The sequence below is a fragment of the Chiloscyllium plagiosum genome, unplaced genomic scaffold (assembly GCF_037043375.1).
Source record: "Chiloscyllium plagiosum isolate Xiang-an unplaced genomic scaffold, Cpla_swu_hap1 HiC_scaffold_32, whole genome shotgun sequence".
NCBI classification, from domain to species: Eukaryota; Metazoa; Chordata; class Chondrichthyes; order Orectolobiformes; family Hemiscylliidae; genus Chiloscyllium; species Chiloscyllium plagiosum.
This window is the reverse complement of record NW_028270170.1, coordinates 42,809,231-42,836,586: the sequence shown is the minus strand read 5'-3', so window position 1 is coordinate 42,836,586 and position 27,356 is coordinate 42,809,231. Positions and strand designations below refer to the sequence as shown.

The 27,356-nt window shown below is 38.6% G+C and overlaps 1 protein-coding gene across 25 annotated transcripts in view; it reads right to left on the bottom strand.

Annotated features, from left to right (window-relative positions):
* Positions 1-27,356, bottom strand: part of LOC122540026 (protein TANC2) — a 1,060,344-nt gene that overhangs the window by 37,349 nt on the left and 995,639 nt on the right. For all 25 annotated transcript variants that reach the window (XM_087977936.1, XM_087977934.1, XM_087977935.1 and 22 more), the window contains 3 exons: positions 20,364-20,539; positions 17,908-18,040; positions 5,081-5,172 (listed from right to left, as the gene is read on the bottom strand). In XM_087977936.1, coding sequence (XP_087834062.1) covers positions 5,081-5,172; positions 17,908-18,040; positions 20,364-20,539 — 401 coding nt within the window. The remainder of the gene's footprint in view (positions 1-5,080; positions 5,173-17,907; positions 18,041-20,363; positions 20,540-27,356) is intronic.

Sequence of the window (27,356 nt, the reverse complement as noted above, 5' to 3'; positions counted from 1 at the left end):
GCCTTTCTTTACAACTCAGACCTTGCATACCCAGCAACATCTGGGTAAAGCTTCCAGAAGAGACCTCACAAATGTCCTGTATAATCTCAACATGACCTCTCAACGTCTATACTCAAAGGACTATACAATGAAGAAAGCGTGCCAAACACCTTTTTAACCACCCTGTCTACATGTGATGCAAACTTCAAAGAATTATATACCTGCACCCCCCAGGTCCCTCTGTTCTACAACGCTACCCAAGGCCCTACAATATAATTGTACAAGCCCTACCATTGTTTGTTGTACCAAAATGCCATACCTTGCATTTATCCAGATTGAACTCTATCTGCCATTTTTCAGCTCTTTGACCCATTTGATCAATATCTCTTTGTAATCTTAGAAAGCCTTCTTCGTTGTGTACAATGCCATCAATTTTGGTGTTGTCTGCAAACTTACCAACCACACCTTCTATATTTTCATCCAAATCATTTATATAAATGACAAACAAAAGAGGACACAGAACTGATCCTTCTGGAACATTGCTGGTTCGAAAAGCAACCTTCCACTATTACTCTTTGTCTCCTACCATATCCAATTGGCAAGCTCACCCTAAATCCCATGTGACCTAACTTTACTAATTAGTCTACCATGCAGAACCTTGTCAAAGGCTTTACTAAAATCCAAATAAACATCATTTACTCCTCTGCCATCATCAAGCTTTTTAGTAACTTCCTCAAAAAACTAAATCATGTTTGTGAGACACAATTTTGCTTACACAAAACCATGCTGACTATTCTTAATCAACTTTTGCCTCTGTAAATGTCCATAAATCACCTCCAACAACATACCTACAGGTCTACAGTTCCTTGTTTTCTTCTGACAACCTTTCTTAAGCAACGTACAACATTAGCCACCCTCCAGTCATCAAACACCTCACCCGTAGTTATAGGTGATACAAATATTTCTGCAACTGATCTCGTAAATTCCTCTCTTACTTCCCACAATGTTCAGTAATACATTTTAGATTTATCCAGCTTTAAATTCTCTAAGACCTCCTGAACTTCCTCTTCTGTAATGTGAACTGTTCTTAAAACTTCAAAGTTTATTTCTCTGCATTCTCTCAACTCCATTTCTTTCTCCAATGATGTGAAATATTCATTTTGTGTCTCTTCCAGCTCCTGGGGTTCAACATAAAGGCAACCTCCTCGATCTTTAAGATGTCCTACCCTCTTTCTAGATACTCTCTTGCTCTTAATGTATTTGGAGAATCTCTTTGGATTATCCTTAACCTTATCTGCCAATGCTATCTCATATCCCCTCTTTGCCTTCCTGACTTCTGTCTCAACTGTGCTCCTACACACTTTATATTGATTAAGAGAAGCAATTGAACCAAGTTGTCTATATCTAAAATACGATTTTCTTTTATTCTTGACTAGAACCTCAATATCTTTATTCATCCATTATTTCTTAATCTTATAAGCCTTACCCTTCCCTCTACCAGAAACCAAACACCACTGAACTCTCATCATCACATTCTTGAATGCTTCTCACTTATCAGATGTTCTTTTATCTGTGAACAGTCTATTCCAATCAACGTTTGAAAGTTCTTGTCTCATACCATTAAAAATTGCCTTACACCAATTAAAAACTTTCACTTTTATGGAGGACTTCTCCTTTTCCATAACCATTTTGAACTAGTAGAGTTATGATCGCTAGACCAAAGTGTTACCCTGCCTTATTGCCCAAAGAAAGTCTAATTTTGCTTCTTCTCAAGGAGCAGCATCCACATATTGATAAAGAACATTTTCTTGAACATATTTGACAAATTCTTCACCATCCAAACAGTATGGTGGCCCCAATATTAAGAGTCCTACAGCACAGAGACAGGCCTTTTGGTCCAAATCGGTCCATACCTGCCAAAATGTCAATCCATGCTAACCCCATTTCCCTGCACTTGGCCCATACACTTCTAATCCTTTCCTAGCCATGAATTGCTCCAAATGCCTTTTAAGTGTTATTAATGTAACAGCCTCAACCACTTCCGCTGGCAGCTCATTCCAGATTTGTATCACCCTCTGTGTAAAAAAGGTTGTCCCTTAGGTTCACTTTTATTCCTTCCCCTCTAACCTTAAACTGATGCCCTCTCATCCTCAATTCCCCAACCCTGGAATAAAGACTGAATGCATTCGCCTCTTATAATCTTACACACTTCTACAAGTTCCCCCCTCAGTCTCCTACACTTTAAAGAAAATAATCCTAGCTTGTCTAACCTCTCCTTACTACTCAGACTATTGAGTCCAAACAACGTCCTTGCAAATTTCTTTTGCACTCTTTCCAGTTTAACTTCCTATAGCAAGGTGACAAAAACTGAATGAAATACTCTAAGTGCGACCTCACTAGTGTCCTGTATAACTGCAATGTCACTTCCCAATCAATGTTTGGAAAATTAAAACCCCTATTATACAACCTTATTATGCCTACATATATCTGAGATATCCCTGGATACGTGTTTCTCAATTGCCCTTTTACTATTGGAAGGCCTAGAGTGCAATCTCATCAAAATGATCTTTCCTTTCTTTGTAATTTCTACCCACATATTTTCACTGGATGATTTTTCAGAACTATCTTCCCTAGCTACAGCAGTAATATATTCCTTAATCAAAAACACCACATCCCCTTCTTTCTTGCCTCCTTTTCTATCCTTCCTATAGCATCTAAAATCCACAACATTGAGCTGCCAATCTTGTCCATCTTTCAGCCATGTTTCTGTAATAACTAAGACGTCCCAATCCCATGTTCTTAAACATGTCCTGAGTTCATCAGCCTTGCCTGTAAAACCTCTTGCATTGAAATAAATGCAATTTAGTTCTTCAGAGTTACTACACACTCTGACTCTTTCATCTTTCTTTTCTAAATGACATGCTCTCTTCACATTCAGAACCTTCCCCAATCCTTCTATTTACACTGCTACTTAGAATTCTTCCAATCCTCGTCACTATCAGTATAAAGTCCTCCTTAATGGCACGAGTAAATCTCCCTAGTAAGATTTGGTCCCTTTCCAGTTTAGGTTAGACCCGCCCTTTTTGAACTGGTCTTTTCTATCCCAAAATACATTCCAATTCTCCAAAAACTTAAATCTCTTTAGCTCTTTAGCCATTGATTAATTACCTTTAGCCTTTTGTTTCTTCCCTTGTTTGAGTTTTGGCATTGGGAGTAAACTGGAAATTACTACTTTTAAGTTTTTTTAAATTTTCTAGCTAACTTCCAAAATTCACTCTGTACTGATTTAATCTTTTCCCTGAAAATGTCATTCCTACCAACGTGAAAATAATTACTGGCTTCTCAATTTCACCTTTAACAATATGATTAGATGAAATTCCCTACAGTACAGAAACAAGCCATTTGGCCCACCAACTCCACACTGACCCTCCAAAGAGTAACCCATCCAGACCCATTCCCCTACATTTACCCTTGACTAATAGGCAATTTAGCATGGCCAATTCCCCTGAATGGCACAAGTTTGGATTGTGGGAGGAAACCGGAGGAAACCCACGCAGACACCAGGGACAATGTGCAAACTCCACACAGTCACCCGAGGCGGGAATCGAACCCAGGTCCCTGGCGCTGAGGCAGCAGTGCTAACCACTGAGCCACCGTGCCTACCCTCGGTGCTTGAAATGTTTAGAGACATCCTTAATTCTAGTACCAGGAAAGCAACAAACCATCCTAAATTTACACTCACTCAGTACAGGTAGCTCTTTAAAACTCATTCTGATTATTCTGGATTGTGTATATTAGCAATTGAAAATTGTTTTGAAACATATGATTTGGGGCTGGAAGGTTGCTCAGTGGTTAGCACTGCTGCCTCACAGTGCCAGGGACCCGCTTCGATTCCAGCCTTCGGTGACTGCCTGTGTGGAGTTTGCACATTCTCCCCGTGTTTGCGTGGGTTCCTCCCACAGTCCAAAGATGTGCAGATTAGGGAAATTGGCCAAGCTAAATTGCCCATCGGAATGTGTCGGTTAGATGCATTAATCGGGGCAAATATAGGATAGGGGAATGGGTCTGGGTGGGTTACTCTTCGGAGGGTCGATGTGGACTTGTTGGGCTGAAGGGTTGGGCTGAAGGGCCTGTTTCCACACTGTTGGGATTTGAATTCTAATTCTAATCTGAGAAAGGCATGATAAAATATTGCATACTTGGCAAGCAAGAAAAACTGATACATTAAACCTCAAATTTTGTATGATTCTGTCCTCCCTCAATTTTGCTGCAAAATGGGAACACGATGGAGTAAAGGCAGCCACTGACAGAACAAGATTGACATCATAGTAAGTTGATATAGAGGCTTTCTGAAGCACAGAATTACTTGAAGAAATGGCAGCAGGTTTCATCAAACAACATTATCAACTAAAGGCACTCTAAAATTACAATTTAAATGATTGTTTAAATATCTAAATATTAATTTATTCAGTTATAGATATTTTAATCAACTTGCTCAGACATGTTACGACATACCTTTCGAACAGGTGGGACTTGAACCCGGCCTTCTGGTCCAGAGGTAAGGATACCACCTCTGCACCACAACAGCCCCGAAATGATTCACTTATATACTTTAAAAAGGCATTTCAACTTCTTTCCAATAAGGAAAGTGCAAGTGGAAATTTGGACACTGGCAATGAGCACAAATTAAGGCTGTTCTTTGTGTGCATGTAATTAAGAAAGATATGGTAGTAATGGATCAGGCACTTTTTGCACATATCTAAGGCCCATTCCAATATTTTGACTTTTGACTGTGGCAGCCAAATGTAGAGTGATGTCATTTCAGATGAAAGCTGGCCACACAATTTGAAATGACACTATCTCTCTCCAGAAGCCTTCAAGAAATATAGTGCAGAGGAGCATGATAACATAATGAAGGAAAGATTATAAAATTTAAGGAAATTGAAGGAAGAGAAATGACACAAACATTAATAAAGCAGAAAATTAACTTATGCAGCTGTTGAAAATTTGAACAATCTTAGATACCATAGAGGTAAAGGGGAATGCCTCGGCCAGCTGTACTGTTTGGCCCTTAACACCAATTAATTCTAGTTTGTCCCACCTTGTAAAACATGTCTCCTTCTTCCATCAGCTTGCTCAGGAGGATGATCATGATGTCTGGTTTGGAGGTGGCCATTGCCCACGTCGCTGGACCTGTAGTGCACAGGATGCATGAGGGGTAAAACACACATAATGCCAGGGTAGGAAACTATATGAAAAACACCTATAGGAGTATGGTGGTAGAGAACAACTTTATGTTTAGGTATTGTGCCACATAACTATCATTTAAAATGGTGTCATCCTGATTTATTTGGTACAACCAAAAATATTCATAACCCATTAAAAACACATTTGCTTAAAGCATCTTTCACATTAATTAGCTGGTACATGAGTGGAGGAGAGCATTTTTTTGATTCATAAGAAAATCACTTTCAGAAAAGTGAATTGGGATGTCTTTATTTTACAGAAAATGACAGCGTTAATTAATCCTAGTTATGTATTAGATGAAATTATGGGGATTTAATTTGATTCCAAAAATGTAACTCAACTACTAAACTGTAACCCAAAACTGCTACTGCCGTTAGCTAGGGTGCGTGAGGTCAGATAGTATCTGACAATATTCTTTGGATAGTTGTAAATATTGTGCTATTTCCTATATATCAGCTTTCTGTGACCTGTCAAATTGATGTGCAACTTATACAATGTGCAAGCATTTTGAATTTGAAGTCTTTCATTATGGATTTATGTCAAACAAGAAATGGAAATTGAAACATTTAATTTTTCAATATTTTCACAAAGATCCTGGAAGTAAAATATCACTGCTTTGACTCAGCTTCACATTCTGCTGAATGCAGTGTTTGGCGCACCAGTCCCCTGTGCCAAACCTCTTTATGCACTATTTTAACAATGTTAAAAATCACACAACACCAGGTTATAGTCCAACAGGTTTAATTGGAAGGATTTTAAACTTTGTACACCCCAGTCCAACACCGGCATGTCCGAATCATATTTTAACAATATTTGAGATTTTGGAGAAGATTTGTAGCTCAGGCTGTCAACTCGCTAGGGTTGGGGGCGGGGGGGGGGGGGTTGTTTCAGATGATTCGTCACCATGCTAGGTGACATCATCCATGAGCCTCCGGCGAAGTGCTGGTGTTCTGTCCCGCTTGCTTTTTATGTAACCTGGTTTGTTATGGTGGGTGATATCGTTTCTGGTTCTGTTTCTGAGACGTTAGTAAATGGGGTCCAAATCTATGTGTTTGTTAATGGAGTTCCAGTTTGAATGCAAGGCAATATTTAACTGTTTGACATACAAGCCATAAAGCTGGCAATAAAAGCTATGAGATTCAATTAAATAGATTGTAGCTCAGTCCTGAGGGGAATATACAAACTGCAAACAAAGATAGGTAGCAGTGATGGGAGACAGAGAGATTTGCAACGTTTGGCAGAAATACATTAGACTGATATTTCAATCCCAATTTAGGCAAAGATAGATTTGTGAGTTAACAGGTCTATTTGAAAGAAATCTGGTCATCGTTCAATTAAACCAAATAAGACATGGCCAGTAATAGGTACAATGCTTATTCTGGTGCTATCCAGATAGGTTTGATCACAGAAATTGTTCCAAACTGTGTAAGTGAACATGTTCCAAAGATGTGATCTGTAAACTATGCAAAATAATGAAATGGCAGGAATTGCAGCATAGATAACCAACATAATTACAGCATGTTTGGTGAATTTTACACTTGTTAGTGATGATGTGGTGGAGGTGGTGAGTGGAGGAGGAGGAGGAGGAAAGTGAGACATCATGTTTCTTCATTGGTTACCTAATGTTACGAGACTGCACTGGTAATTTAGTAACCTAGCAAATATAAAGTGTTACTTTGCTGTACTTTAATGTAACTTTGGTTTATTTAGTGTAAAACAGACTTATAATATATACATTAAGAAGATTTTGTTTTTTTTAGAAGAGCAAATTAAATTATGCGCACAGTTCACTCCTCATTATAGCAGGGCACAAGATTAAACATTATTCTTTATCATTGGCCTGGTATTCTACCATAAGCACTGTCCTATTATATTTCCTTTTCACAGGATTATAACTGCAGTAAATCAATTTTATAGCATGTCATTTTGACACCAACTAATATTAAAAGTAGGCATATTGAAACAAGAAAATGTACTGCATTCTCAAAAATATTCCTAACCTGGATTTAATGCCAACAGCACTGAAAAGATTGTAACACAGCTAAGATATAATTAAGGCATAGCCAGTTGTATTTTTACAGTAATTGTGAGGCTAACCATCTTCTCATGAAAAACAACACTTTCAAATAAACATTCAGCTGATTAAAAAAATTACAAATTACACAGTAAAAATGGGTTATTTACCAAGGCATCTAGTTTAGATTTGGCTAGCAAGTCAACATTATAATTTGTTTCAGTGACGTCCTTACAAGTGTTTCAAACAGCAGATGTAATGATTACTTTTACAAGGGCTTTTAATGACTCAGTCATACACAGTTGTCTGTGTAAAGGTTGCTCTTCGAGTTTCTTGAACTTATATGAAACAATTCTGGATGAGATTGTGTTACGTTATTTATGGGAGTGTTTGGAACAGAGACAAATCTCAAGGATTTAATCACTGGCTCTTTAGATCCAAGTCAGTTTCAAACCCAGTCATCATCAACACAGTACTGCATAAATTAAGTGATGAATTGCCTAACACAAGTGCCTGGTTGTGTCATGCTGTAATCTCTGGGGTCATAAGGATAGGGACATATACTGTAGTCATTGTTCTCAAAGTTATACGAATATTCTGTAATCTGAATCCATTTAGATCTAAGGCATGTCACCTATTTTATATTCAAAGGCTTTTTTTCAAAATTGTGCAGAGGATCCTAGCAGGGTTTAGAAATCAGTAAAGTGTATGTAAATATAGGAGGGACAAGAAATGAGACAGATTGGGGAAGAAGGAATAGTAAAGTTTTCTGGAATTCTCTTTGTAGATTAAGCAGTTACTAAAATTGATTAAAAAAAACTGAAGAACAATAAAAAGAGCTTCCATTTACAGACTGCCTCCTCATTTACTTAGGACCAGCCCATATTCTTTAAATGAAGTGTACTGACTATTGTAGTGTTCGTAAATTCAGCAGCCTATTTGTAGAAAACTATAATTGGTTGGTTAGAATAGACAACAGCATTATGATAAACATGGCATCAATACAGTGAGACAAAATATGTCCATAATGTTCACTATTACAACCAATCCAGAAAGAGAATTTATAAACCAAGTCACGGTTTACTGTGCTACTATTTATCAAAAAAGTTGTCCTCTACAACAATCCTATTGGTTGCTTTCATTAGGAGTAACTAAATAAAAAAACGGTTTTCATGCTGTCCAGAATGAACTGGAGAAAGGCAAAAAGAAAATCAAATCAAACCTCGAGGACGACTTGGGAGTGTTTGACAACCTTTCCAAGTGATGAATAAATTATAAAAAAGGGGAACAGGGTATAAAAAAATTGTGAAGATGAAAAACAAAGAACAAAAAAAAGCAGTGAGCAAGCAGCAAAGCCAGTGCACCAGCAAATCATTGTACAAAAACATAGCCAAGGCACAGTGTCTGAAGCAGATGCACATAAAGCTGTCTAAAGCATATGGGTTACATCTAGAAGCAGCTGTTCCAAAGCTGGAAGAATCCAGTGGACACGGGACCTTGGTCTCAAGACATTTAAAAAAAACAAGCCCTCACTGCTCTAACTTACATATAATACATGCACAGAAGCAAAGTCCAAAAAAAAGCATCGATTAGTTACACATTTTGATCTAACATATGTATGATTGACATTGAGGACCCCACATAAACCTAAAATAGTAATGGATTAAATTTTCTCTGATCCCACCTTTACTACTTCTAACCATTTTGCACAAAATATGTCTACCAACATTTAATGGCTACTTTTGGCTTTGGAAATATTGCATGAGTGAGTTCAGATTTGTCTTCTTGTACGATCACTGTCACTAAAATATACAAAGTCATTCAAAAATAAGTAGTGAGGACACTGAAAAGGAGACCCCAGAAGTACAGTAAGAAACAACTTACTAGTTAATGGACAAACAGAAGATAACCAGAAGTAGAATATGATCAGTAGAGTAACATCAAAGGCTAACACAAATAAAAATGCATATCTTTTTCATCAGTAGAGCCAAAGTAAAGAACTGTTCATTCACCCACTCATTCCTAACAAAGATATAATAAAAAAATTGTTGACGTTCGTGAAGTCACCAGCATTCAAATATTTGGATGTGAAAGTGACAACTATTTTGAATCAACCTTAAAGTGAAAAGCTTCTAAGTAGTTTTCAGTGTACAGAACTCTTTATAACCCCATAAATTAAGAAAGAAAAGAATAATATTGACTTTTTTTTTGCTTCAGGAAAACCAAGCTATGGTTGGTTTCGCTTTCTCTATGGCCTAACCTGCAGGATGGATATGTAATTCACTAAGCAATTTGTCAGTTTTCTAAATATTGGTTTTATGTAACTATCTGCTAAGCTCCTGAGTCAAAAAAAAAAGTCTCAGCATCAATTTGATGCCCAGAGCTTGCCAGTGAGCTTAAATTTAGGGGTCACAAGCTAAAGGTCAAAGACTGCTGTGGAGCGCTAACCAAGTTGTACTCTAACAGATTCTTGCTCTCAGTTCTCAAAATTTTCAAGTCTCAAAATGGGATCACAATTGGAAAAGAACTGAAAAGCACTGTTCCAAATATTCTAACATTGTCAATATATATTTGGTAATGGAAATAATTATCTAGCTCCATTTATCGCACTAAAACTTCAAGAATGATAATAAACTTGCCATGACATATAACATATTTAAATGCACAGTGTTCAATGTGGGCTGAATTAATACTAAGGTGTCACAAGGTTATAATCTAGATGATCAAATCCTTTCAGAAATTGCATTGGACATGGTATCTGCTTGTTAAGTTTAAAGATTTATGCTGAAGAATATGATGCTACTTTAGTGGAGTGTTGAACTGCATAAAGAGAGATCAGCAGCCCTGTTTTAGTTTCTTTAGAGATCTTCACATACACAGTTTCATCTTAAGACTGCTCATCTGACAGGATAGCACAGGAAAGCATCTTCATTCTATTAGAAAGGGTTAAACATGGATTGGTGTTTTCTAACAACTTTTAGGCCATATGGCCTAGAAGACAAGCAGATGATTTGAATGGAGTTGGTCCCACTCTCTTCATTATAACTTATTTCAAATTAAATGAAAATTTTAAAAATGCAATACTGATAGCATATGCTGCACATTTAAAAAATAAAGAATTCATTTCTTGGGAAACAGTTGCAAAGCTGTGCTGATGATATTTCTGAGAGTTCAGTAATGGAGTCTTACACAAATTCTGCTTTTGCCATTGGTCACATGCATTGGTTGACTTCATAAAGACTCAAAATACTTAGATCAACTAAGATAGGTAATTTTGATTCATAACCACAACGATCCAGGTGAATAAGGGCATGTATACATGGATAAATCTTATTAAATGAGGCGGTACTTGGGGTGTTGTGTTCAGTTTTGGTCACCTTGCTATAGGAAGGATGCTATTAAACTGGAAAGAGTGCAGAAGAAATTTACAACGATGGTATCAGGAATCAATGGTCTGAGTTATAGGGGGAGGTTGGACAAGCTCGGACTTTTTTCTTTAGAGCAAAGGAGACTTGAGGGGGGCCCGGGATCTTATAGAGGTGTGTAAGATCATGAGAGGCATGGTTAGGGTGAATGCACTGTCTTTTTCCATGGATTGGGGAATCAAAGACATCAATTTAAGGTTAGAGGGGAAAGAATAAAAGGAAACCTAAGGGGCAACATTTTTACACAGAGGGTGTTACAGATATGGAATGAGCTGCCAACGGATGTGGTTGAGGTGGATACATTAACAACATTTAAAAGGCAATTGGACAAATACATGGATAGGAAAGGATTAGAAGGATATGGGCCAAGTGCAGGGAAATGGGGTAAGTGTGGTCATTTTGGTCAGCATGGACCAGTTTGAGCCGTCTCCGTGCTGTAGGACTCTATAACTCTATCTATGACGTTTTCTGAATTCCGTAACTTAGAATCAGCAAATTCAGAATCAAGTTTCTATCAGTTAACTCTGTCACACTACTCCCATGAATGCTGCCATTGTAAAACTGTGACACAATCATTATGTAGTAGCAATCTGCCCAAGAGCAGGTCCTCTGGTCATTTATCCCTGACTTGCAGTCTTGTGCTTTCCTCTTCAGTTGCTTTTAAGAGCCTTCCATTTAAAGTTTAACAAGCTTTGTGACTAGCGACTAGGTGAAGATGGTTTTCTCTTGCTTGTGCGCGCTTAAGGGAAACATACTTTTTCTTCCTGAAGGATCCTCCACCTTTAAGTAGCCATTCACCAATACTCTATCCAAAATCTGTGAATCCCAGTTTTTGACTGATTGTGCTTAATGAACCACAGGCTGAAATTTTCAGCAGGCTTATATGAATCCTATATATGAAACACATGGTTGGGGAGGTCTACTTAACTATTCATAAAATTATAATTCATCAGATTTGTGAAAATCTGTGAAATATATACTTGATAAACATATTTTGGTTATACAGCAATGCAGACACTGTGGAAAATATGTTTTTGATGTCATGTAGTTTTTTTCACATAAAGCTCTGCTGCCCTAATGTATAACATATATGATAATGGCTTAAATGCAAAACATTGGCTTTCTTTCATACACATAAAGCTTACATCATTAAGATGACGAAAAATAAGACAATAGTTTCTTTACATAGTCCCATTTTAAATACTTAGCTTTGGTCTAACAGTTCTTTAATTACCAGCTTAACTTTCACGCACATTTGTTAACCTGTTAATTAGTACATTAAGTATTGAACACTAAAAGAGTATAGTATGCAACAAAACCTTCATATAAAATGGCAACATTGACAGGTGGTTCACCAAATAAGACTTGCACAACATAAAAACCGTGAATGAATGAAGTTGTAGATGAAAGACAAATGGATTCTCAAAGCAGCATTTCGCAATTAATGATATAGTTTGAGGGGAAATTGTAAATCGAGTTTCTAAGATTTTGTTCTTTTCGCAGAAGTAAATTCAAGATAAATGTTACCATGTGCATGGGATCATTTCTAATGCATTCACATCATCAAGTATTCCATATCTAGAGATCTGACAACAATGATTTTATAAAACAGGACATAAGATAGGCTAGCAGAATGGGCAGATAATTGGTAGCTGGAATTTAATATGGGAAGGTGTGAGGGGAAACAATTTATATAAAGTTATAGGAAGAGTTAATGACATAGCTCAAAAGAATGTACAAGGGTGGCAGGGCACACAGTGAGAAACTAGCAAACTCTTGTGATATCTTGGGATTTATAAAGTAACTGCAGTGAGTGTACTTTTAGTACTCATTGGAAAGAGTCATTTTGAACTATACAGTTATTTCCTGTACTCTCTAGAAACCTGCATCTTCTGTTTCCACGATCAACCAAATGAACTATAGCATTTGCCAACAACTTGTCCCTTCAGATATATTGAGGATCTCACCATGCTGTGCCCTCGACTAGGATGCTATCAACATCACCCAAACCCACAAGAAAAGATGCAAACATATATCATATAGGTGATTGCTATGGGGTTAGTAATGGTCAGCCAAAAAGTTTCCAGTTCAGTATGAATATTGAAAATGATGGGACACAGCATAGAAAGCGAATAACACTAAAATTAAAATATTGCCAACAAGGTAATAATTTGTAAAGATGATATACCATACATTGGAAATACAACCTACACTTACCTTTCTTTTTAACTATGGTTCATGAGCATTAATCATAACAGTGATCTTTGTTGTTGCTTACATATAGATAAATTGAAAGGGACTTCAGGAATTTGCAAAATAATTACCTGAATGGCAATGTGTGTCGTAATCAAAAACTGCAAGTTTATTGTCACCTCTTCAGGAATCACCAATGCCATTAGTAAAAAGAAACTCCACAACCGGAAAATAGAATTCTGCCTTTTACAGAGAGGTATTAAAAACAAAACATAAAAGCAAGGAAGTAACATTGAATTTGTCCAGAAGTTTGATTGGAGTTGTTGAGAGCCAGAGATAGCGTAAAGCAATGACTCATGAGAGTATTACAATCAAGAGGATATTTCAAAATAAAGGATTTAAGAAAATGTATCTTAAGTTAAGGAAAGAATCAAATAGAGATTTCTAGAACAGTGAGAGTTTTTAAAAGGGTAAATAGCAATTATCATTATTGGAAGAATGAAGAGTGAAGGTGGAATACATTTTCTTCCCCACAGTGTCAATGAAACAGGGGAATCTTTACCACAAGTGGCTCAGAAAGCATAGACTGTCAATATCATTTAACAGTGAACTAGACAAGTATTTGAAGAAAAATACAAAGAAAAGGAGAATGAAAAGCAGAAGCAGGAAGAGAGCTCTAGTTAAACAGCTGAAGTATGATACAGTACTAGAAGTTGTATGTTTCCATTGAAAGCACCATTCTGACTAGGTTGACAGCAATATTCAATATAGCCTACTTTTAAAGTTACTTTTTTTTAAAAACAGGTAAGAAGATCAGTAACAGGCTCCTCAATAAGTGAGTGAATGCACCATATACTGTTGCATTGAGCACAAATGTGAGGAACATCTCACTTTTAATTCCCAGTTAATGTTGGCAGAACAGGGATACAACAATTAGCAGCAGAATCTTCCTTTATGCAACGAGGGGAAACATAGGAGTGACAAGTTGAGTATTACCTACTTGAAAATAGTCTTATTCCCTTGGCTGTTGAGCTAAGACATTTTCTAGAAACTGGGAGAGGATAATTAAGCTTGGTTGTGGTTGCCTCTCCTATCAAATTTATTAGACAAAAGTGAGGACTGCAGATGCTGGAGATTAGAGTTGAGTGTGTGGTGCTGGAAAAGCAGTGCAAATCAGGCAGCATCCGAGGAGCTGGAGAGTCGACGTTTCGGGCAAAAGCCCTTCATCAGGAACATCCTGCTGTGCTTTTCCTGCACCATACTCCCATATCAAATATATTGTCAGCGCTCATTTCCTGAAAGCATACATTTAAGATTGTTAGTGTCTGGAGACATATATCCTTGTAGGACAAGTAAAGGTAAAACTGAGGAAGCAAGGCTACAGTTCGCACTGTAGTCTTGAATATACTGTTACACTTCAGCTGAACACTTTACAAGAAGATTGATTACATCTATAAAGATTATCTATTAATCCACAGAAAAGCAGCACAAGCAAAGGCTTTAAGGAACCCAGTATATCATATAACTGCTGCTCTGGACAGTGTCCTGGATACTGATGAAAAATGCGACAGGGAAATGTGTTAAGATTTGTTGCTTTGTCTGGACTGTCCTAAGTATGCAGTCTATAGATAATCTCAGTGAGCATTCTGCTTTCCTGCTTACCAACTTGGAGCAAGAGATTGAACTTTAAAGAATTGCTCTGTGTTGAAGTGAAGTCAATAGTCAACCTGTTGGTCAATCTGTTTTAACTGTGCAACATTCATTGGATCTGGATTTAGACAGCCAATAATGCAAGAGCTCCCTGATTCATGACTTTCTACTTACAAATAAAAGATTGATTACTTTCAAACGCATGAATTGTAGATGTTTACTAGAGATCACTAAACATAAGAAGCCAACCCTAATGTGTGATAGACATTTAACTTAATTCAACTATATCATATTGAACAATAATTTCTGAGTAAAGATGAGACAGCATGAGGTTCATTCAAAACTTCCAGTAACAAGAATTGAGGGATTCTCTGGTACGAGTGAACTCAGAGGCATGAAGCAGCAACTAGTGCCAAATACTTAACTGGAATTTTCCAAAAGAGTAGACTACAAAATTCATGAGAAATTATGAAAAAGGGCTCCTAACTAGTGAAAGCTGTAAACGAGAGAAAAACTCTGAAGAAATGTACAAAACATTAGGTGACATAGAAGAGTTTAATCATGGTTTCCTACAATCATGCAAGATAGGGGAACAATTGGGAAAAGAAAAGTTCTTAACCAATGTCAGCAAGTGCTTCCTTGCAGAAATAATGATTATTTTGTGGAATGGTCTTCTGGGTGGGATAATGAAGGCGAAATATTTGAACTTATTCAAAGAGGCATTCAGATGTTGTGATGAGAAGATCGTGGCAAGTGGACTCAATGACCTTCTTCAACTCTTGTGTGTTCTTGTGCTCCTTTGTGATATTTCTGGTTCTATTCAAGCCTGAACAAGTCTACAAAATAAAACTATAATGAAGATACAACTCATCCCATCACTTAAAATCAATTAGAAAAGTTTGAAGTTAACTGGATACCCGAAAGAAAAGAAAAGGCACAAATAAATTCAAAGGAAACCTTGTAGAAGCACAAAGATGAAGTGGCCTGTGACAGATATGTCGGCACTGATGAAAGGTTTTGCACTTCGGTATATCAAAAGAGTGAAACTTATTGTGGCATCCAAGAGAATCTTTTGCAGCAATTGAAACAGATTTTTGTGGACCTTGCCATGACAGAATCAGATTCCAACCCCACTCTTTGCCCACAGTAAGAGAAATTGTCCCACAAGGCTGTGATGCAAGAAGGAATGAACTTTCATTTATGTAGTTCCTTGTCAGGTGCTGATAATGACCCAGAGGGCTCCACATAAATTAATTGATTTTCAAGTGTAGTAACTGTTGTTATTTAGTGTGAAGTCATAGTAATAGCTAACAAATTTACTCTGCAAATACTGATACTTTTGGTAAACACTGGCCTAACCCTCCAAAAAAACCATGTACTCAAAGGAGAACAGTGCTATTGTTGCAGATAATATTTTATTAGTATACAGCAACAGAACTAATGTGTTAGTAAGTCAACAAATACAGAAAAGTACAGAAAGCAAATGACAGAGGGACAGAAATCTTATGATCTTGTAAATCTAATGATACGTCGAACTGGTACGTTGATTTCCATCCGAATGCTCAGCATGGTGTTAAGTATTAGATCAGATTATACTGAAGGAGGTACTAAGAGCAAAGAAGTGTCCAAACTTTTGTCCATGGGTCACATACAGCTCCCAAGTCTGCGAAAACAGTTCTCAAAGCCCAGAGATTCAATTATATTTGTGCTTATTCCGTTTATTGTCTGATATGTCTTTTTCAACTTTGTAGGCAGAAGATTGGAACGGCTGTGTGTAGTAGTGTTAGCCGATGGTGGATAAATCTTGTATCCGAATCACAATTTGTTGGCATCAAGGCTGCAGGGCAAACATGTTAGTGGTCCATGCATACTTGAAGCTTGGACACTCTTTAGGAATAAAATAACAGCAGGAAGTTGGGAATAGACAGGAACATCAATTTATGCCTGGGCAAGTAAACAACAATGAATAAAGCTGGGAATTATTACCATTCCCAGAACCATGTATTCTTAAAGCTTCTTTTTCCTAGTGATGTAGCAAAGTAGAACATTTTTCATTCTGTTCTCTCTGAACCTTCTCCAAATGTTTGGAAATTTAAGACATTACAGTCAATCCAAAATAGAGTTGTACTATTAAGTATTTAAAATGTCCAATATATTTTATTCCAGATTTAAAATCTAATTTAACGTTTAAAAAAAAACTGACATGTACTGTTGATAACTTTGACATGATAGGCAACATTGGACATGCTTTTAAACAATCTTGAATTTTAGTGACATTACTTTCAATAAGTTGCCACTAAGTGGCTTTACTTGTCTTTTCTGAATAGCTTGCCAATTATTTAGTTAACACTGCATTCACATTGTCCCCAGCAAAATGAAATAGCTGGGAATTGCACATACAACTATTCCAGAAAAGTCTTCCTTGGTTGTAGTGAATTTGTGGCATGAATCCAAAACATTCTGCTTAAGTGTCTCCATGCATGTTGGCATCCTTTTACTTTGCCTCATTGGAAAACTCTAACTGTTGTTTCATTTTATCAATGGCAACATGCATGGCATTTTGTTTTGTTGTAACAGTGTTATTTCACAGGAATACTTTACTACACCAGTGCAAACTTATTCAGGAGGACATAGGAGAAAAAAAAAGGAAGATTTATATTTAAAAACATTTACTTAAAAACTGGAAAACAAAAGCTGTCGGACTGCTGGAAATCTATAACAGTTTTAAATTCCTGTGGTGTGATTTGGTTGGAGGAGGATCATTTGGACTCAGCTGTCAAACATAAAAATTCATAAACGTGTTTCATCTGCACAGACTTTCTAAACAGGTATTTTGATCTGAAAATCCCCATTATAATAAAATATAAGCTGCTCTACTTATTTCAGGCGTAAGATGCAAGATAAGCCAGCATCCCATTTACTTTCTAGCTTTACAAATAAGCTCCTCCAGGTTTTCACATCAGAGCATGCCAGACTAATCTGGAATATCAGCATCCACATTACCATGATTTACAATATTGAAATACAGTGACTTCAAGGTCAGTGCAGTGTACATCACAGTGAGATGCATGAAATCGGAGTCTAATTTAGCATTGATGATGTTACGTTCACAGGTTACTCTTTAAATGTGACACCAAAGGCTGTACATGCTGCTCCATATTAATGTTCCCAAAATAGAAAAGTAATCTATGAATATTAAATCGATAGTATCTGAATGAACTATCTGAAAATGCATGTGGCAACTCTTCGAAATATCTCCCGCAGAAATGAATAGAAACTTGCTTTCCCCCTAAAAAATCATTTCAAACCTAGTCTTCCACGTTAATGAAAAGTGTATCTTTTCCGATATCAGAAATGGCACTCATTGCAGGGAGGAGGGACTGTCTCTAAGACGCCTACCTATCTTGGCTCCTTTCTTCAGGAGGGTGACCACCACAGCTGTATTGCGGCACCCCACTGCTCTGTCCAAAGGTCTCATGCCACTGTAGTCCACATGTTCAATCATTGCTCCATGATCCACAAGGTATTGCACCTGTCACCATGTGTAAGAAAAAAATACATGTCAAGGGCTTAAAGAGTCTGGTAATTGTAGATCAAAGATCTATTATTTTGGTCAGGAAATATAGTATTTATATAAAACATATATATTATAAAATATATATTACATTAGAAACTTGATAACCCCAATTTTCATTGCAGAGTTTTGAAATTAAAGGACATGAGAGAGGGACCATAAATATATAACAGCAACTGGGGTCCGAAAACGTCTCCCCACAAACACACAAGAAATGGTAGCATATCAGGGAAGAGTCACTGAACAGTATTCTAGATAGCTGCAGGGTCAATGGTCGAGATAGCAAGAGAGTTAACAGTTGACCATGTGCAAGTCCTGATGTACCTGACTTACATGGGAGACAGTCCAAAGTTTAAACTTCTGATGGGCAATTACCCGGCATCCGGAATCCTCCTAAAAAGTCACCAACACTAAGTCAAAGTCAGAGTCTTCAGAGAGTTTTCACTTACTGATCTGAACAATTACCCAAGAAATGGTAGAGGATTAAAATCTGGTACCTGAAAAAGGCATGCCACCACTAACTCTTCCTCCACATCTTCCAACCTGACCTGATCTTGTCACCCGACACCCACCATAACTCACCAAAATACTCTCCAATCCAACTCCCCAATCTGACCCTAATGACCTGACCTCACTATGTGACTCCCCAATATAACCTCACCACATGATCCATCTCCAATCTGACCCCTATCCGACCTCATGCATCACTACCACCATACCCTCTTGCCATTTCACCCACCATCATATGATCCAGATGTCTGCTTGTCCATGTGCTACCTAATCCAGATACTACACCACAACTTATCGACTTAGGATACTCCCACCTCCTTACTCCACTCACCTACATGGATTCATTAAGAATCATTAAATAAGATTGACTGTTAAATAAGAATCATTAAATAAAGATGTTATTAAAATTTTAAAGAAATACAAAAATGAGTCAATGAAAATTACATTAATTATTTAAAAGAACAAAAATAATAAAAAGCTGTGTAATATATGAAAAATGTGAGAGAAGTTTCATTAAATTTACCAGTGCTATTCAAATCTTTTTGCAGCTTGTTGCTGCCCTTAAATGGTGTCATAGGAGCCTGGCCTTGTTACCCTTGCACTGTATTGAGGCATACCTGACTCGCTGGGTTGGGAGGTCTAGTGAGTGGCCAGCAATAGGAAACTGGTTGTAAGAAGCATTGACAGGTAAGTGGGCAGACGTTTCCTATAATTGACATCAGTTGGATGTTCTGGATCCAAGTATCATGAACTAATTGAACCAGCGTCTTAGATTTGGATCTTTGAAACAACCACAAAGCTTCAGTGGTGTTTTTTACAACCTCGCTTCTTAAAAGTCCTTAAATTCTGTCTGTACAGTACATCTTATTAACAAAAATCATCTTTCCCTTTCTGAATATTTTGGTTCTGAATTAAGAGTTTAGAGAAAAAAAGTATGAATAGTATTTCTCATCAATGTCATATGTAATGAAAAAATAATGCATTGGTCATTACACAGCTTGAGAATGTTGTTACACTATCTCTCCCTGAAACACACAAACATATTTAGAACCCCATTACAATAGCTTGTGAATTAGGGTTCAAATGAAACAGTGCTGTTTAAGTTTCAAATTTGAGCACAGTTGCCTACTAGGCCAAGGATCTAGTTAGAAGTACTTGCTTCTATGACACTGTACATAGCTAATCAGTGTCAAGAAGCACAAAAGTACTGCTCTTTTTGATAGCCAAGTCTGACATTTTTGCACAGTTGAAAGGAAATGATGGCTTTTACAATTTTACCTCATTTAATAATAAAGCAGGTTAGTAGGGCTTGAAATTTGAGAAAAAACATTCTAATAATCTATAAAATGAAGTAATCTAGCCTCACTGTACTTCCTAGCTCCTATCTCTAAGAATTGAGAAGGAACATCTTCAACCAGAGGGTTGTTAATCTATGGAATTCCTTGCCTAGGAAAGTAGTTGACGCCACTTAGCAAACGTTTTTAAAGCTAAGGTAGTTTTTTTTTGAAAAATAATGGAATTAAGGGATATGGTGAGAGCATGGGTAGGTGGATCTGAGTCCACGAAAAGATCAGCCAAAGTCTTATTGAAAGGTGGAGTAGGCTCGAAGGGTTGGATGGCCTACTCCTGCTCCTAGTTCTTATGTTCTATCCTTCTACTCAATCTTGGCTGGAAAAAAAAGCAGAGAAAAATTCTAGGATATCAAAAGTAAAGTACAATGAACATTTGTAATTGAAGAATGTTAACTTATGCACATATCTGAGATACTTACAACATCAGCATCACCATAAAATGCAGCAAGATCCAGAGGTGTCCGTCCATTTTTATCTGCGTGGTCTGTAGCAGCACCTCTTTCTACTAGGGACTGAACCACTGGCAAGTGACCCTTCAGACAGGCCCAGCTGAGGGCAGTTAATCCCTCTTTATCCATTAGTGAAAGTGCTGCTCCTGTTGAACACAGAACATACAATTAAGAGACATTTTGTCTTCTGGCATGGCCTTCATCACTAAGATTGCAAGAGCCTTTCTTTAACCTCAGATTCTGAATAACTAACACTAAAAGCACCACTGACTTACTCGGGAAAAAAAATCAATTTAAGCAAAACTCAGATATACACAGAAAATACTTTCAATAGCACTTCTGAACTGGCATTGATTATATGCTTTTTTCTCAGGCCATTTGAAAATGTGATCTAACTCATTGACATTACATTACAGTGTGGAAACAGGCCCTTCGCCCAACAAGTCCACACTGACCTGCCGAAGCGCAACCCACCCATACCCCTACATTTACCCCTTACCTAATACTACGGGCAATTTAGCATGGCCAATTCACCTTACCTGCACATCTTTGGACTGTGGAAGGAAACCGGAGCACCCGGAGGAAACCCACGCAGACACGGGGAGAACGTGCAAACTTCACACAGTCAGTCGCCTGAGGCGGGAATTGAACCCAGGTCTCTGGCACTGTGCGGCAGCAGTGCTAACCACTATGCCACCGTGCCGACTAATGGAATGTTCATAATCAACATGTTCTACAAACACAGCGTTGCATTTTTTGTATTTCATACATAAACAAATTCTAAAGCCTGAATGAGGATTTCAAGAAAGGCTAAATTGCTGACACCACCACTACAGACAGTGCAATCTCCAAGCACTTAAGCTGGAACTTTACTGCCCCACCCAGTGGCAGCATGGCAGGCAGGAAGGGCTGTCGAATTGAACAATCCATTGCATGTCAGCAACATTGCTCCCTCTGGCTATTACCACAGTTGCAGTTAGGAGAGACTGAGGGTGGAATCTTACTCCCTGGCAAAATGATGAGAACATATCTTGTTCAGCAATCAAACTGTTCAAGTTGATTGACTTTCAATTGAATTTTGCATGACACACAATTAAATAGCCACCTCCAGGATTTGTATCCAGTTAGGTGGTGCAGGCAGGATGACCCGTTAGACGTCCTGCTGAGAACTATTTTAAAGGGTCATTAGCAGTAGTAGAGAGGATTTTGTGGGTTGCTCATTTTCAGACATAAATGGTGGAAGATAATGGGTGACAGATGGAGAAGTGCATGTCACAAGGTAATGCTGGAAGCAGCATGTGCATGGAGACAGTGATCTTGCCAGACAATTGTAGTAGTTCTGTCAACTTCGCTAAATTTTAGAGAAGGTGAGCATTGCGAGTTGGTGAATATGGATTCAGTGCTGGATGTGATTAAGGTGAGTGCTATGTAAGACTCAAACAGTAGCTAGCGGTCGCCTTTGAGGCACAATACAGGTACTTTCTGCTGAAAGTCACTGCATTTAGTATTTCACTTTAATGATGGTATGTTTTCATTAGTGGAATTTTTGTTGATGGTTGTAAAATTCTTCACAGGACATTACAGTACCTTATCCTCCTGGCAACACCTTACCCTCACTGATTTGAAACCTCTTTCATTGCCAGACAGCTGCCAAAGACCTGCAACAGGGACATCTCTATCCACCAGAGACATGTGCTCAACAGCATCCATCGAGAGGCTGCCACCAGACTCACTTGAAAAATGGCCTGCATGACACTTCATGGCTGGGCTGGTCACCTCACAGCTTCTGTGACAATCCTCAGGATGTCAATAGGATTGAGGTTGGCTTCACACCACCTCCACCCAAAGTGGCAACCAAAGTGAAGGGGCCCCAGCAGCCATGAGAAGCAGCACCATTACACAGTGAGCTGGGGTGGGATTTGGAGATAATGGCAATCAGCAAAAGGAGACACCCAGTACCCCCCACCCCCCAAAACACACACACACACACACACACTTAAGTTACCAATACTGGAATTTAGTCATTAAAAGTATTTTATGTCACCTCAGGGAGTATAGGTATAATATTTTTTCCTTCCTAATGGAACCGAAATCCAGTTTCACAGTCAATGTTTCACTTAAAGTCTTTTCATCTGAAGTCCCAACTTTCAGCAATGTAACCCTGACTTTAAGTGAGGACATCCTGTACATGAAGCCACACAGAAAAATGTCTCCTCAGATTGCATAACCATTCAGCAGTCACTTGAAAAAAGGCTGACTTAACACTCTTCATCCCACAGTAACCCCCTTCTTAATGTTGTACCAACTCGTGGGTGGCACGGTGGTTAGCACTGCTGCCTCACAGCGCCGGAGACCCGGGTTCAATTCCCGTCTCAGGCGACTGACTGTGTGGAGTTTGCACGTTCTCCCCGTGTCTGCGTGGGTTTCCTCTGGGTGCTCCGGTTTCCTCCCACAGTCCAAAGATGTGCAGGTCAGGTGAGTTGGCCATGCTAAATTGTCCGTAGTGTTAGGTAAAGGGTAAATGTAGGGGTATGGGTGGGCTGCGCTTCGGCGGGGCGGCGTGGACTTGTTGGGCCGAAGGGCCTGTTTCCACACTGTAAGAATTCTAATCTAAAAAACTTGTAAAGTGAATACTGTAGTCCAAGAATTAGAACTTTGTCTTTTTTCATTGCAACACAAGAAAGCTTACAACCTCAAGGAGAGGCTGGACTGGCATTATTGGTCATCCTTCCACCAATGGAAGAAGATGTAGTAAGAATCGGTAAGGTAGCAGCAGTGTGAGCTGCTGTTGAGATCGGGGTGCCTCAGAGACTGATTACAAGAATGATGTGTCACACATGCCTTGGATCTATCTATGCAGTTATTTTTATGAAGATGAAACTCTTCACAATCAGCATTTGAAATCTCTTAGATTTACATAAAGCACTGACAATTGTGTTTTTTTTAAATCTCCTGCAGGAACACTTCCGAAGGCTGTGTGAGAGATGAGGGAAGAGTCCATTCTCAGTGAAAAGCATTACCTGGAGCAAGTTTCATTAGGAATCACACACACCTTCTGCCTGTGAAATAATACTTGATGGGCCCAGTATCACAGATTTATAAAACACTGGCACCAAGTGAATAACACTTCATAGGGGAGCAGGTGCTGCAGGAAGAGTCAACTAGACACCTCCCAAAAGAGGCCTGAGGAAACAGCTATATTCCCCACCTTAACACACATGCTGACTTCAAGACATATAAACTTAAATAGGTGATTGTTGAGCAGTGAAGAGCGTGTGCAGTGATCTGTTAAAACTCCCAGAGTCAGTCTGCTTCCTTTAAGGTAGAAGAATCCATCTTGGCCATAAATGTCACACTGTCTCCAATATCTGAGCACTTTGCCAACTCATGTAGAGTTATATGTGGCAGGCTAATGAGTAGATGCAGACGCATAACAAAGCCCTTTAAATTATGGTGCTGATGTTGAGGGATATTGAGCTTTGATTCAAATGCAGCCAAATGTGCACACTTGGTTACCAGGGAAGTGCAGGTCAGCCCTGAGAGGGGATAAGTAGATTGGGACAGTGCCCCATTAGTGGCTTTCCTCAAGGCAATGCAAGTCATTCTCCTTTCCTTTGATAGAGACACAGGACCACAGGTGCCAAGACAATGTATATGAATCTTGAACCTGTACTTCTTGTCGAGGTGCTCATTAAATGAGGCAGGCTCCTAATATGCTCTCTTTGCACCACACTTAAGGAGAGCAGATATGTTCCTAAGGCAGGAGGTACAGTAAGAAGACCTACAACACTGGCTAGTAACCTGACTGGGGGAAATGGTCACTGCTCAGGTAGGAAGCCAACTGCATGGGTGCATCAAAGTGGCAGAATCTCAAAAACTTGCCAAAAACTCAAAACTAACGAAAGCTAGGCTGTAGTAGCCAGCAGTGTGGAAGGGAACCATTAAAGAGGAATGGATTTGAACACAGCTGGGATTCTTTTAATGACTAGGCTCATTCATTGGACCAATGACGGAAGGTAATGATGACCCATTGGTTTCCTGCTTAGAGGCAGCCTCCAAATAGGCACGGGATTCCATGTGCCGGGGGGGGGGGGGGGGGGGGGGGGTTGGTCCAATGAAACAAAAGTGCTGGCCGGGAACCAGAAAGGTTATTGGCCCAATTACCTGCCTTCCTCCAAGAAATGTGTTGCTCGTTCTCATGGCAGTCTTTCCTGAGAAAACCTGCCCAGAATGGGGACAATGTTCAATGAGACATACTAACATGTAAATATCCTAATTTTCCTGGCATCCTCTTCTCAATCGCCACCTTTGTTGTGGAACTACTGACTCCTGAACCCATGATTGGGCATTCGTCTTGAGTGTCCACTTTGTTGTATCAATCACTTTTAGTGATAAGTGATAAACTTTTATTTCAAAGAATGATATGTTATTTCCCAAGAAGTGCCACGATGCTGTTTATTTGTATCCCATATTGAACATGGGAAAAGTAAAGGAATGGGACTCCTGAATGACAATGTCTTCTTGTGGTGAGTAGCCCGATTTGCATGAAGTGAAAGTATGTGAATCTATATTGGGAGTGGCAGGGTATCAGACAGTTGTGGATAGCATGAGTATCAACTGTCCTCAGTTGAAGTCTGCCTTGCTGAGGGCATCGCAGATCTCATTCCCATGGATCTTTGTCAACTAATACTTCACAGCCAGAGCAACCACAGCACAGGCAGATTGCTCCGGGTGCACGTCTTCCTCCTCCTCTGAGGATGCAGAACCAGTCACATACTGAGGATGGGAAATGTGGTGTTTCCAACTTAAGTAAAGATTATAAGGGTACGAAGATTGAGTCAAAGTGCATTGGGAAAATAGGTTTTAAAAAAAGTATAATGGTAGATCTATAAAGGAGATTATTCATAATTCTCATCAACGGTATATTTTACTGAGAAAGGAGAAAGTTAAGAGAATAATGCACCATCTGTGGCTAACTTTAAAAAAATCAGGATGGTATTAAATTGAAAAATAAGGCTTACTTAAGGCATAAAGTTTATTGGCAGGCTGAAAGATTGGGCTAATTTTAGAAATCAACAAAGGATAACAAAAATACAAGAGTGGCTAAAGTAAGCTTTGATCCCTCAGAAAATAAGACTGGTGAATTAATAAAGGGAAACAAAGAAATGGCAGAGATGTTGAACATGTTTTGTGCGCCTTCACAGTAGAAGACACAAAGAGCATCCCAAGAGCAGTAGAACATCAATGGGGAAAAGAGAGGGAGGATCTTAAAACAATCATGTTAATGAGAGAAAAAACTACTAGGAAAGCTAATGAGACTAAAGGCTGACAAGTTCCTCAGTCTTGATAACTTCCATCCGAGGGCTTTAAAGAATTAGCTGCAGAGATAATAGATACATTGGCTATAATCTAAGAGTCTGCAAATTCTACAATGGATTGGAAAACATACGTAACAAGTCTGTACAAAAAAGAAGTGATACAGAATGCAGAGTAGTATAGATAACATATATCATTGTGAAAATACAAAAATCCTTTATTAAAGAGGTAGTAGAAATTCATAAAATTAACAGGAAGAATCAACATAGTTTTGTGAAAGGGAAACTCACTACAGTCCTTTGAGGGATTAACAAGAAGGGATAGATAAAAGGGAACAAGTAGATGTAGTGTCTTTGAATTTCAAGAATGGATTTGATAAATTTATACCCAAGGGAAAAAGAATCTAAAGATAAGGAATCTCTCACTTAAGATGATGAGAATTTATTTCTCTCAGAGAGTCATTAGCCATTGAAATTCTCTTTCAAAAAGACCAATGGTCATTGAATATATTCAAGTCTGAGTTCAACAGAAGTTTGAAGGTTGTCATGAGTCATAGGGAAAGGCAGGGAAATGCAATTATGGTTAATAAATCTTAATAAATGCCGCAGCAGACTTGAACAGCCAACTGCTACTCCTATTTCTTATGTACTTACAGATCAATCTGTATGAGCAGCACTTTGAGGAAGCGCTTTGAATGGCCACATAGATGCAATCAGGGAATCCTGCAATTCAGGCTATTCCTAAGCTGCCTAAGATTGATTGACCAGAATGGAGGGAAAAGTGGCATATTCAGGCCCTTCTCTGTTACTTGCATTCTGCAGTTATGGGTGTTGATTGTGAAAGTCTTTGCACATTTGACGCTAAAGCCTGGCAAGATCTGGAAGCAGAAATTTTCAGGGCAACTGTAACCTTCACCACTTCAGGTCCAGGATGTCCACACGTTGTTGAGGCCTGAGGTCATCTTCTGAAAGGCTGCACATATTTCCAATCAGCTGCCATGACAGGTGCAGCTTTCTACCATAACGCTCTAAAAGGTCAGGAAAGTTGAGTCATTGCTGATATATCTTCACACTCTCAAGAATCCGATGATGGCAACACTTTTGTCTGCTGCTGTATTGCTGTAATATCTGAGGCTAGCGGTGCCCCTCATTCTGTTGCTCCTCCTCTGGGATTCAACAGATCAGTGAATGCATGGACTCTATGTCTGGACATCGGGTGGCGACGGCCTAGTGGCATTATTGCTGCACTGTTAATGCAGAGACCCAGATAATATCCTGGGGACAGGGTTCAAATCCCACCATGGCAGTCAGTGAAATTTGAATTCAATAAAAATCTGGAATTAAGATTCTAATGATGACTATGAAACGATTGTCAGAAAAACCATCTGGTTAACTAATGTCTTATAGGGAAGGAAACTGTGATCCTTACCTGGTCTGGCTGGCATGTGATTCCTGACTCACAGGTATGTTGTAGATTCTTAATTGTTCTCTGGGCAATTAGGGATGAGTAATAAATGCAGGCCCAGCCAGCAACACCCTCATCCCATGAATTAATTAAAAATAAAGCCATTCAATTCAGCTGGCAATAAAGCCCAGTTGGTTATTGGCAGTTTATGCTATTACATGGCACCTGAACTGACACCCACTT